A 14,269-nucleotide genomic window follows, 5' to 3' on the forward strand; every position below is an offset into this window, starting at 1 on the left:
CGCCAGGTGCTGACGCCGGCCCTGGTGTGCGACTTGCGTGCCTGCCTGCCCCACGGTGGGTACGCCCATGCCCTCACTCCTCATGTAACTGTTGAAATGTGATACATTGTATTGTTTATATTGTCTGTACATGTCCCTACTTAATTGTAAAGTGCTGCAGAATATGTTGGCGCTATATAAATAAAAATTATTATTATAGGTAAATTGAAAAAATACAATTCTCCTAAGCTGCAGTATCCACATCAGCCACAAGGAGGAGCATGTGAGCACTGCAGTGACAGCTGGGGTTGGTTTGTTGTGTTGGGTTTCCAAATCTCCAGGGAATCCATGAGATGAAGGAGTGAGAGGAACCTGGTGAACTCCTCACAGCCTGCCCCTGCCCCTGCCGCTCTGCGCCCACATGACTGCCCCCTCAGCCACCATGTCCTTCTGATCAGACATGCTTTATTCTATAGGAGTTGCCGCTTGTAGGATCTGCTGCTGCTGACATGTACGGATAAAGCCGCTGCACCTTTCATCAGCCATGAAGGACGGAGGCGAGTCCAAGGACCAGCAGCTGACGGTAACCACACGTCCCCCCTATATATATATATATATATATATATATATATATATACTGCCCAGAGACCCACTGCCTATGGCATGTGGGGCAGAATTGGGACTAACGAAAGGGCGCAGCTGGTATCTGGCCCCCAAAATATGGGACTCTGTTATTTATCATGTGTTCTCATATCTATCTATCATCTATCCATCCTCATATTTATTTATTTTACTTCACTTATATGGCGCCATTAATTCCACAGCACTTTACAGACATTATATTTATCTCTCTTTCTATATTATCTATTTATCTATCTATTATCTATGTCATATTAATCTACCTATTTATCTATCCATTTTATATACACATATACACTGTCATATTATGCCTATATTTATATATACACAATAGTTGAGAGACCCTGTTATGACCACCATATCTGGGCACTAATAGACATGGGATGTTATTGTTAGTTGCGCTGCCGTCCCTATGTGATTCTACAATTTTTATTTTATTGGTTATTTTTTTAATTTATTACTTTATTTATTTTTTATTCTCAGAAAATCACATGTGCAGCAATCCCGTAATATCCCTGATAAGTCCACATCCTCCACAGACTGACATAACACGGCCGGGGTCACTGACCCGGGATGGAGATTTGATCCTTTAGGCCCAATAACAGCGCCAGCTCCTGAATGACTACAGACAGTATATGGGATAATCGCATGTGGAGCGATTCCCTAATATATGCATACCGGTATATATATAAATTAAATGTGATTGTCCCGTATACTGTCTGTAGTCATTTAGGAGCTGGGCTGTACCCGGTGCTGAGTTAGTTAATCTCGCTGACAGTCTTGGCATAACCTGCTTTCCTCCTTGCCATGTCTCAGCGCTGCTGGTGGATGGCGCGTTCGCTCGCTGGGCTCTGCTCACTTGTTGTGTGCATGATAATCCCTTGCTGGGGGTCTCACTGCAGGATTAGGAGAGTAATGACTTGTAATTAAGTCTGACATCAAACTGCCTGAGAAGTAATTAACAAAACCTTTACCTGGCGGGGATTGCAGTTATTAGGGAATTGCTAGAACAGCGATTGTCCAATGAATTGGTTTTATAGGGCAATATTCCCGTTATAGCAAATAAAAAAAAATAAAAAATATATATATATAATTCTTTGTATTGTAAAAAAAAAAGATATCTAATTTTCTAATTTACTTTCTGTATCAATTCCTCACAATTTTCAAGATCTCTACTTGCTGCCTTTGAATAGAAACCTTCATTTTATTTTTTCTTTCACTATGTAGAAATCTGTCCCGCTCATGTGATCGGAGCTGGGCCCAATAATGGGTCATACGCCCGGGCGGCCATCACATGCTCCGGACTCATTTCTATTCACTGGAAGTGACAATGAAGGGTCCTATTCAGTGACAGCAAGCAGAGGTGTTGAAGGATGAGGAATTGATGCAGAAAGTAAATTAGAAAATTGTGTAACTTTATAACTATTCACCGTTCCTCCGGATCCCACAGTAAAATGGTCATGTCCAGTGGTCAGGGCATGTTGGGAGTTGTAGTGCTGTGTGTACAGAGCGCATATTAGGATTGTATTATGGTTCTCTTGGGAGTTGTAGTACTCTATGTACAGCATATAAAATATTGTATTATGGTTATGTTGGGAGTTGTAGTCCTCTATACACAGAATGTAATATGGTTATGATGACACTGGCGATTTTCTCTTCTTTCACAACAGGTCGCTCTCCGCGTCCGGCCGATCAATGAGACGGAGCTGGTGGAAGGAGCCACCATCATCGCCCACAAGGTGGATGAACAGGTGAGGCCGATCTTGTTACTGGAGACCAAAACCAAACAACGCCCTGGTTATATCTGTACAATATTCATGGCTGTCAGTCCATGGCCAGGACTCTACAGCTTTCACCTGCACCACAATTACAGGTGGGCACTATTACAGGTGGGCACTATTACAGCTGGACACTATTACAGGCAGGCACTATTACTAGTGAGAATTATTCTAGTTGGGCACTATTAAAGGTCTGCACTGTTACAGGTGTATATTATTACATTATTATAGTTGGGCACTGTTCCTGGTGGGCACCATTACTGGTGGATAGTTAGATTGCTTTCAAGATGGCAGCATTCTCAATCAGAAGCATTGCCCCCTGTGCATCCCCCCAGGATTCACAGACTAATTAGATCAGTCAGGTGGAAATATGTCCGATCCGGAGCGTTGGACGATGTGTCGACATGAGGTAGACAGGTCAGAAGCCAGGAGAGAGGCGCAGATGGCGGCTGATGGCTCCTCACTGTTCTGCAGGACTGCGTCACTATGGTAACATCCCGGACTGACGATAATCAGCGGATGATAGTGTGAATTGGCTAAAGATGAAAACAACGGTCAGATATTATCTGTGTATTCCACAGAGCGGCCGCACATGACCCCGACTAGTAATGGCGAGGAGGACTGAATCACAAGTAGTACATCTGGCCCTCTTATCATACCCCAAAATGAATACAGACCCCAAAACCGACCCTTCAAACTAATATACACCCCAGATCAGGCCCTCTAAATGAATACAGACCCCAGACCTAACACCTAAAACTAATACATAGCCCTGACCAGACTCCTAAAGTACTACGGGTTCAAAACAGTTCCCTTAAAACTAACATAGACCCCCAAACCAGACCTCTAAACTAGTACATATTCTAGGCCAGGCTCCAGACCAGACACTCAAAACTAATACAGCCTCCTAAACAAATACATAGCCTAGACCAGACCTCCTAAACCAATGTAAACCCCAGACCAGTCCCCCAAAGTAGTACCGACCCCAGATTAGACAACCAAATTAAATACAGACCCCCGAACCAGACCCCTTAAACTAATACATATTATAGACCAGGCACTCTGCACTAATACAGTTCCCAGAAAAGACCACCAAAACAAATACAAACCCCAGACCAGACCCCTTAAACTAATCCTGACCTCAGACTAAACCCTCTAAACTAATACAGAACCCAGAACATCTAAACTAATACAGAGCTTAGATCAGACCTCATAAACAAATACAGACCCCAGACCAAACCCCCAACTAATACAGACTACAGACCAGGCACCTTTTACTGGTTCACACCTCAGACCAAACACCTAAACTAATCCAGACTCCAGAACAGATATCTAACAAGACATCAGAATAAATACAGACCCCTCACCAAGTCCCCCCCCCAAAAAAAAAATACAGACTCCCTTGAACCCCTAATACAAACCCCCTAAATTTATACCATCCTCAGATCAAACCAACTAAAATAATACAGATCCCAGACTACACCTCCTAAACTAATACAGACCACAGACGAAACGCCCAGAACTAATATGGACCCCAGATCAGACCCTCTAAACCAATACAGACCCCGGACTAGACCCTCTAAATTAATACAGATTCCAGAGCTCTAAAACGTATAGAGGTACCAGACCAGACCCCATAAACTAGTACAGATCCAAGACCAATCCTCCTAAACTAATATAGACCACAGGCCAGACCCCCTAAACTAATGCTGAACCCAGACCAGACCTTTTAAACTAATACAGATCCCAGATTAGACCCCTTTAAATAATACGGATCCCAGACCACCTAAACTAATACAGACCCCAGACCAGACTCTCAAAACTAAAACAGATCCCTGACCAGACTCCCTAAACTAATATAGACTGCAGACCAGACTTCCTAAACTAACACTGATTCCAGACCGGACCCTCTAAATTATAGATCCCAGACCTCCTAAACTAACATAGAGCCTAGGCCAGACCCCCTAAACTAATACTGATCCCAGGCCAGACCCCCTAAACTAATACAGATCACAGACCAGTCCCTTAAACTAATGCAAACCCTAGACCCTCTAAACTAATAGTCCCCAGACCAGGACTCTAATTGTCTGTGGCACCAGCATGGAGTGAAGAGGACTGCAGGGATATGAAGAGTTCATCTAGGTGTCTACTAGGTCTTTCCTTTTCACCAGGGGTCTTCTAGACATTATGGTAGAGAGATGCCCTTTAGACATAGTATACCACCTATATGTCGTGGCTATAGTTAATATATATTATGCTGAGCAGCATTAATGACCTCTCTGAGCCATCACCCGCCTCATGGCTTTCCCTACATATCCCTACTTGGAGTATATACAGTACAGGCCAAAAGTTTGGACACACCTTCTCATTTAAAGCTTTTTCTGTATTTTCATGACTATGAAAATTGTAAATTCACACTGAAGACATCAAAACTATGAATTAACACATGTGGAATTATATACTTAACAAAAAAGTGTGAAATAACTGAAAATATGTCTTATATTCTAGGTTCTTCAAAGTAGCCACCTTTTGCTTTGATGACTGCTTTGCACACTCTTGGCATTTTCTTGATGAGTTTCAAGAGGTAGTCATCGGAAATGGTCTTCAAACAATCTTAAAGGAGTTCCCAGAGATGCTTAGCACTTGTTGGCCATTTTGCCTTCACTCTGCAGTCCAGCTCACTCCAAACCATCTCGATTGGGTTCAGGTCTGGTGACTCTGGAGGCCAGGTCATCTGGCGTAGCACCCCATCACTCTCCTTCTTGGTCAAATAGCCCTTACACAGACTGGAGGTGTGTTTGGGGTCATTGTCCTGTTGAAAAATAAATGATGGTCCAACTAAACGCAAACCGGATGGAATAGCATGCCGCTGCAAGATGCTGTGGTAGCCATGCTGGTTCAGTATGCCTTCAATTTTGAATAAATCCCCAACAGTGTCACCAGCAAAGCACCCCCACACCATCACACCTCCTCCTCCATGCTTCACGGTGGGAACCAGGCATGTAGAGTCCATCCGTTCACCTTTTCTGCGTCGCACAAAGACACGGTGGTTGGAACCAAAGATCTCAAATTTGGACTCATCAGACCAAAGCACTGATTTCCACTGGTCTAATGTCCATTCCTTGTGTTCTTTAGCCCAAACAAGTTTCTTCTGCTTGTTGCCTGTCCTTAGCAGTGGTTTCCTAGCTGCTATTTTACCATGAAGGCCTTCTGCACAAAGTCTCCTCTTAACAGTTGTTGAAGAGATGTGTCTGCTGCTAGAACTCTGTGTGGCATTGACCTGGTCTCTAATCTGAGCTGCTGTTAACCTGCGATTTCTGAGGCTGGTGACTCGGATAAACTTATCCTCAGAAGCAGAGGTGACTCTTGGTCTTCCTTTCCTGGGGCGGACCTCATGTGAGCCAGTTTCTTTGTAGCGCGTGATGTTTTTTGCAACTGCACATGGGGACACTTTCAAAGTTTGCCCAATTTTTCGGACTGACTCACCTTCATTTCTTAAAGTAATGATGGCCACTTGTTTTTCTTTACTTAGCTGCTTTTTTCTTGCCATAATACAAATTCTAACAGCCTATTCAGTAGGAATATTAGCTGTGTATCCACCTGACTTCTGCACAACACAACTGATGGTCCCAACCCCATTTATAAGGCAAGAAATCCCACTTATTAAACCTGACAGGGTACACATGTGAAGTGAAAACCATTTCCAGTGACTACCTCTTGAAGCTCATCAAGAGAATGCCAAGAGTGTGCAAAGCAGTCATCAAAGCAAATGGTGGCTACTTTGAAGAACCTAGAATATAAGACATATTTTCAGTAGTTTCACACTTTTTTGTTAAGTATATAACTCCACATGTGTTAATTCATAGTTTTGATGCCTTCAGTGTGAATGTACAATTTTCAAAGTCATGAAAATACAGAAAAATCTTTAAATGAGAAGGTGTGTCCAAACTTTTGGTCTGTACTGTACATACATATATACATGGCTAGGGAGTAGCCAATTTAGGCAACTGCTGTCAAGCAAAATAAATTTTTCATCGTCTTAATGAATTTAAGCCTAGATCTGCTTTCCTAGTACAATAATGAGGGTGTGACTATATGTGTGCAGATCAGCCTCCTTCTGTCACCACGGCCATGCACCGGTGCCCCCAGTGCCCTTCCATAGCATATGGCAGGTGTAAGACCCTTAAGGTGTAAGACACCAGACTGGGATTACACAACCGCCCATGTAACAACCAGATGGCTCCTTGAGACATCTTATAACCAGGCTCCTTGTGATCTGCAAAGGATAATTAAGGAGATAGTATCTTAAGTGACCGCTCGGGTGAAATGCCAGGTGGGGATGGAATAAAGCAAGTGTATAACAATAGAGTTATGATGCTAGGGAGGGTTGGTAATACATACAAAGTAACAGAGTGTGGATTTGGAGTCTTTGTATCTCTATAGGTTCTATGTGGACCCATTGCATTTCTATAGGTTATGCTGGGTTTAGACCCTCTGTGTCTCAATATGGTTAGAGTTGGATGTGGACCCTTTGTATTAGTTGAGGTCTGATGTGAACATGTAGCTCTATAGGGTTGACCTTTACTTTGGAGTCGTGGTTCTTCTATAGCAGGGATGTCAAACTCCAATACACAGAGGGCCAAAATTAAAAACTTGGGCCAACTTTGATATTTATAAAAAATATGTCTACAATTGAGGAAATTTTTCCTTATCATCTAATCTGAAAACAAGCTTAAAGAGGTTGTCCCACAAAAGTACATTTTAATTAATAATTTAGACAGACCACATAACCGGAGCACTGGGTATTTCCTCACGGGCAGGGGAGTAGAAAGAAATCATGGCATCCCATAGCAGACGTTCTAATTGGGCCATGCCCCCCTAAAAAAAAATAGCTTAATATTTTGTGGGGTCACAGAAGAGCACGTCTCACAACTTTGCAGACCCTTTCCTCCTATTGAAGACCCTAGATTGCCCTTTCATTGCCCCCATAAAGTATGATGCTAACACAAGTGCCCTCAAAACACAGTATGATACCCCCAGAGAGATTTCCTCCATAGTACCCTCCACACACACAGTATGAAGACCCTACTGTGCCCCGCCCCTCAACTCCTCTGGCAAAGTATGGTGAATCCAACAGACTATGATCCCCCAACTGTGATCCCAATACAGCCCTCCACACAGTATAATGGGCCCCACATAGTCCTCCATACAGTATAATGGGCCCTACATAGTCTTCCATTCAGCATAGTGGCCCCACATAGTCCTCCATATGGCATCGCTGGCCTAATATAATCACCCTTAGGGCCAGATTTGGCCCACGGGCGAGAGTTTGACACATATGCTCTATAGGTTAATATTGTATTGTATGTGGACCCATTGTATCACTATAGAGTATGTTGGGATGGGACCTTCTGTGTCTCTATATGGTTAAAGTTGGATGTGGACCCTTTATATAAATTGAGGTCGGATGTGAATCCCTTGTATCTCTATAGGGGTCAAGTTCAATGTGGATCCTTGGTTCCGCTATAGAGTATGCTGAGTTTGGACCCTCTGTGTCTCTATATGGTTGAAGTTGGATGTAGAGGAATATGGGGGATATAATTTCATGTCAATTGACTGTATCATATCCAGTCCGAGATTATAGACCTATTTTAAAATGTGAAGCTGAACAGGACACTTGGAGCTTTTGAAGCTGGACCACCTGCTGAGCCAAGTGGAAAAACTCACTTGCAGCCTAGCTGGGACCAAGGCTTTTCTGGCACGACGAACACCTGCTGGGAGCCCAAGCTGCTTAACTGCTTCAAAGAAACCCCCCCAGACGGATGGGAGCTGTAATTTTATAAGGAGTTATGGAGTTAACGTACGTCCTAGCCGTATACTGGTTACATTTCAAAGATCGCGGGAACGGGACCTAGGTCTCGAACCGTTCTAGCACCCTGGGGTGGGGAGATACGTAGAAGGGTTAGTAGAAGCCAGGAAGCCATGCCATGTTTGGTCTCCAAGCATGACGAGGGCCCGGCCGGATCCGATGGTGCCAAATTTGCCCCCCTTTGACCTTCCGTTGACAAGTTATGATCCATCATAGGTTTTGAAGTTTCAGCCACCAGACCCAAGGGGAAGGAAACTAGGACCATCTCGGGGGCGTTAAAGAGAGTTACTGACCAAGGGTTTAATTGCTTGTGCAAGGTTGTGGCCCAGTGTTCTCTTCTAAGGAACGTCACGCTGTCGTATCGTGTTGGAAGACACCGGAAACCGCTGGCACCCCACACCTCGCATGTGGCTGCGCAGCACCAAGGCCTAACATCCAATTGGTAACTGACCTTTGTATCATCTGTGTTACGCTCACGCCCGGACTGACTGGCGTGAGCGTGGTTAGTGGTCCCACTGGGCCACGAACCGAGGAGTGCCTGGAGGGGCGTGACTAGGGGCCTCGCCAGATCCAACCACGAACACACGGCGGCTTAATCGACTCCGTGGTCTGAGGAGGGACGTGGGAGGTGGCCCAGGTGCTACTCCAGGTCAGACCCCAGTCACAGCTGTTGACCCACACCGGGGAATGCAGGAACGGGCAGGCACGGCTGGTATGCAGACAGGTGGGTACTGGCAGGCACGGCTGGTATGCAGACAGGCGGGTACTGGCAGGCACGGCTGGTATGCAGACAGGTGGGTACTGACAGGCACGGCTGGTATGCAGACAGGCGGGTACTGGCAGGCACGGCTGGTATGCAGACAGGCAGATACTGGCAGGTAGGAACGCAGGCTGGATAGGGACCAGTACAGACTGGGATACTGGAACAGAGCCACAGGTGCGGTGGACAAGCAGAGCAGAACCGCAGGCGCGGAGGACAAGCGGAGCAGAGCAGAGCGAAACTGCAGGTGCGGAGGACAAGCAGAGCAGAGCGAAGCCGCAAGTGCGGTGGACAAGCAGAGCAGAGCGAAACTGCAGGTGCGGTGGACAAGCAGAGCAGAGCGAAACCGCAGGTGCGGTGGACAAGCCGAGCAGAGCGAAACCGCAGGTGCAGTGGACAAGCAGAGCAGAGTGAAACCGCAAGTGCGGTGGACAAGCAGAGCAGAGCGAAACCGCAGGTGTGGTGGACAAGCAGAGCAGAGCCAAACTGCAGGTGCGGAGGACAAGCAGAGCAGAGCGAAACCGCAGGTGCGGTGGACAAGCAGAGCAGAGCGAAACCGCAGGTGCGGTGGACAAGCAGAGCAGAGCGAAACCGCAGGTGCGGTGGACAAGCAGAGCAGAGCGAAACCGCAGGTGCGGAGGACAAGCGGAGCAGAGCGAAACCGCAGGTGTGGTGGACAAGCAGAGCAGAGCGAAACCGCAGATGCGGTGGACAAGCAGAGCAGAGCGAAACCGCAGGTGCGGTGGACAAGCAGAGCAGAACGAAACTGCAGGTGCGGTGGACAAGCAGAGCGAAACCGCAGGTGCGGTGGATAAGCAGAGCAGAGCGAAACCACAGGGCAGAAGGTGCAGGCAGACAGGACAGGGCTCTTTTCACATGGAACAGACTGGGAAACACAGGAAGATAGCTAGAACACAGGAGGTAGATACAGAGGCAGGGAAACGGGACAAGTAGAACCAGATACACACAAAGTAATTGAAATGAAGTATCGAGTGGACACAAAACTCACAAACAGAAGTACAGAGACAACGAGTTGGAGTTAGGTGCAGGTTCAGACACTGCAGGAAAAGGGAAGGTTCGGACATAGAGACAAACAGGTAACGGGCTAGGACACAGTTCAGACAGGAACTGAACCAGGAACAAGATACAGGAGCAAGCCTGGGAACTCAGCCCCCAGGGTGGTGGAAACAGACTAGAAGTCACAGATACAGGTAACGGGCCTGGCTTTACAGCCCCCAGGGTGGCGGAAACAGACTAGAAGTCACAGATACAGGTAACGGGCCTGGGTATACAGCCCCCAGGGTGGCGGAACAGACTAGAAGTCACAGATACAGGTAACAGGCCTGGGTATACAGCCCCCAGGGAGGCAGAAACAGACAAGATGCAGGACAGGACCTGGCAACTCAGTTGCACAGAACACACTGAAAGAAAGTGTTGCTCAGGCACCTCCTACTGGGTGGAGGGGGTTTAAGTATCCAGTGACTCACAGCAATAGGCTGGGGAGGCATTAGGACTGCGCACACTGTAACTTTAAGAATCAGGCAGTAACAGCGCCGCCGCCCTAAGCAATCAGACAAGAGACATGCACACAATAAGTACTGGAGCAAAGTGTGCAGCCTGGACTGATAGGTAAATTGGCGGTCTTGCATGGTGGGAGATGGTAATCCATGCCAGCACGCCGCCAGGGATGTTACAATCTGCTTATGCTTATTGTACTACCACCTGAATTTGCATATCTGACCATCGTATACGTATATCCATTGTGTATATAGTGTTTTGTCTAGTGTTCCCTTAAGGCGATTAAATATCCAATTTAACCTTGGGCTGCTCTTTTATCTCGATCCACGAATCCACACGTCTGTGTTCTCGGTTTTACGTCTCATACTACTGGGGCTGGTTTCTGGCCCATTATAATCCCATTACTGGACCAGGCTTATATGTAACGAGGAACTGGTGGCAGTCCTACCAGGCTGGCAAGGCTAGGTTTCACTGGTGCTAGTGAAAGGGATCTCTCAGCCTGTCAGGGTTGTAAGTGTTGTGCCCAGCCGGTGGTAGCGTGGGCCACTCTCTTTCACTCCCCATGCCTCCCTGTTCCCGTGCAGACAGAGTGTGTCTGTGAAAAACTGTGCCAGGCTGACATTACGTATCCCCAGGGGGTGCTTAACATCACTTTGGTGAAAGTGGAGAGACTGTACCACGTGACCCCTGACGTATTAGTGACATCAGGTGAGGCTTCAAGGTGCGGTTCTTCACAGACCCCTTGTATAAGTTGACATTGGATGGGGATGCTTGTACCTCTATAGGGCTGACCTTGACATTGGTTCATCATATAGTGTATGCTGAGTTTGGACCCTCTTTGTCTCTATATTGTTAGAGTTGGATATGAACAATTTATATCACTACGGGGTTGGCGCTGGTTTGTATCTGAATAGGGTGAGAGTTGGATGTGGGCCCTTTATAGCTGTATAGGTTGACATGGATTTGGACTGTTTGTGTTGCTATTTGGTTGGTGTTATGTTTGGACCCTTTGTATCTGTATAGGGTTGATGCTTGATGTGAACACTTTGCATTTCTACTGGGTTGTTGTTGGGTAGGGTGCTTTTTTTTATCTCTGTAGGGTTAGAGTTGGATGTAAACTCGTTGTACCTTTATAAGTTGATGTTGGATGTAGACCCTTTGTACATCTATGGGTTTACTCTGTATTTAGACTATTTGTACCTCTATATGTTGACAATGGATGTGGAGCCTTAATGTCTCTATAGGGTTGATGTTGGATGCGGCCATGCTGTATCTCTATAGGGTTGGTGCTGGAATTGGTCCCTTTCTGTCTCTATAGGGTAAGAGTTGATTGTGGACCCTTTGTTCTTCTAAAACTTGGCTTTGGATGTGGACACTGTATCTTTATAGGGATAGCGTTATATGGTGACTCTTCAAGACTCTAAAGGTTGATCCTGGATGTAGACCCTTTGTATCTCTAGTGGGTTGACTTTGGATGTGGACTCTGTCTCTATAGGGTTGGAGTTTTATTTGGATCTTTTGTTTTTCTATTTGGTTGGGGTTAAATGTGGACCTTTTGTTTCTCTAAAGAATTGGGTTTAGTTATGGGTTCGAAGGTTGGTGTGTCTTATGGGGTTGGAGTTGGATGTGAACCCTTTGTGACTCAGTAAGGTTGACATTGTGTAACTAGTATGTGTTCTTCACCTTTTACCTTCACAAGGGGGCATGGACTTGTCAGATGCAAAAACTGACCAGTAGACTGATGTCCAAGTTTCCCCAAAAATTAAGATTTTACACCCCTGGAACGCAATGTCTACCTACCTGTAGTCTTCTTAGCCTATGGTTGTATGTTTTACATTTTCAATATGACATAGCCAGAAAATCAGTCACATCTTTCAAAAATCCTTCTTTGTATCTCCTCCAATAACAGCTGGAGTCAAGCTAAATAGTTGTCTTTGTTCCAGGTAGCGCTGAGGTAACACCATCTGGTGGCGGAGTGAAGGTGGCCATTGTCTGGTTACATATGCTCAGATGTACCAGTTTGGAGTCTGGCACAGTATAGTGTCTGTTCAGCCTGGCGCCATTTCTGGAATAATCTCTTATCTGACTTAGAATAATTTAGAGACGATGCCGCGTAATACCATCTGCTCACAAAGTCCCCACTCATTTACTGATGTAAAGCTTTCATCTGAATAATACCATAGATGTTCTTTCTTGAGGAACATGACGTCTTAGCAAAATGGGTGCTGAATATCACTGGTACAAAGAGATGGTCTATCTGGTATGGGAGAGGATTCTCCAAGGAGCAAAACAGGAGGAACTTTGAAGATGCAGGAGGAGCAACAAATTGTGTTGAAAAAAAGGCCAAAAAATGGAGGAAACACATATAACTCATCTACTGTGGGTGGCCATAGTAAAGTTGGGCCGGTATTGAAGAAGACTAATGGTGCCCATACTCTTTAGCTAACATCAGACGAACTGACCAATATCTGAGGGCTCAGCTAACAGTTGAAAAGGTATGGGGGCCTACTAAATCTCCCCAAAAGATAATGTTGGAGGAAATAAGGATCTAGCATGTCTAAATTTGGGCTGCCGAACCTTTTATTCTCTGTAAAATAAGCTGCCGCCAGAGGGGTCCAGCAGTGGCTCTCTCATAGAGAACATAGCAACACTCAGTAGAGTGATCTGTTGTATGGAGGAGTCAGGAGAGATAGCTGCCAGCTGAACAATTGGCTGAACCCTTATTATCTATTGTGTATGGGTAATTCTTAGTAATTCTGAGAAAAGGGTCAATTAGGACATATGCAAAAATATCAGGCACTGGATTTGCTTCCTATGGTACCCATATGCATTAGGTGGCCGGGACAATTTCACTGGGTTTAGTCAATTATGCAATGTGTATAGGCATGACACAACTCTGCCCTAATGCTAGAGGTCAAGGGAAGAAAGAATCAGGTTTCTTGGATTTCACTAACCTGGGCCTTTGTCCCCATGGGAGATAAGCTTCTTGGCAAAGCGTGCAAGTTTTGAAAACAGTTGAAAGAAATGTCGAGCAGTTATGTAAAAGGTTTGTGTAGCTTAAGTCCCTCTTCCCATTCATGACATCAGTAGATATCCATATAGCCCATCGTTACCCCTTGATTTTCCATTGTAGATTTGAAGATTATGGAAAACCACTCTTTCAAGGACAGATTTAAAAAATATGCTTGGTAGCATGGTTGGCCATTAGACAACCCATCATGTGAGACCCATGGTGACTGCATGGGTAATAAGCCAATGGGTATGCTAGATTATTGAACAGTCATACAAAATTATGTAAAACTGAGGAATAAGAAAACGAGTCAATCAAACAATATACAGTAATTAAATAAGTATTGCCTTCTCTTCGGAGAGGTGGACCATGGGGTGGATTTAATTCTTCAGAAGGATTTTCATGATCCAGTTATTGAAAGTTATAAATCTACGTAATAACTCCTTGCAGATGGTGGTTCTTATGGACCCAATGGAAGACCCTGATGACATTTTGAGAGCCAACCGTTCCCGTGAGAAGTCCTACATGTTTGACGTGGCGTTTGACTACTCTGCTACCCAGGTACTGTGCTTTGGTCTCTATAATGAAAGTCTGAAAGACATGTCCATATAACAATACATTGAAGAACTGAACTATGGAATAGCATATAGGTATCATTAGTATCATGACAAGCCAATGATTAAGCGCAAATAACCAAACATTAAGTATCTTCCTTG

At 45.2% G+C, this 14,269-nt stretch overlaps 1 protein-coding gene across 1 annotated transcript in view; it reads left to right on the top strand.

Annotated features, from left to right (window-relative positions):
• Nucleotides 1–289: 289 nt before the first annotated feature.
• Nucleotides 290–14,269, top strand: part of KIF19 (kinesin family member 19) — a 50,917-nt gene continuing 36,937 nt past the window's right edge. Inside the window, exons 1-3 of the mRNA XM_073682556.1 lie at nt 290–562; nt 2,289–2,369; nt 14,004–14,114. Coding sequence (XP_073538657.1) covers nt 524–562; nt 2,289–2,369; nt 14,004–14,114 — 231 coding nt within the window. The 5' untranslated portion in view covers nt 290–523. The remainder of the gene's footprint in view (nt 563–2,288; nt 2,370–14,003; nt 14,115–14,269) is intronic.

Source organism: Phyllobates terribilis, unplaced genomic scaffold, assembly GCF_046119375.1.
Source record: "Phyllobates terribilis strain yellow unplaced genomic scaffold, ASM4611937v1 Scaffold_5__5_contigs__length_657084704, whole genome shotgun sequence".
NCBI classification, from domain to species: Eukaryota; Metazoa; Chordata; class Amphibia; order Anura; family Dendrobatidae; genus Phyllobates; species Phyllobates terribilis.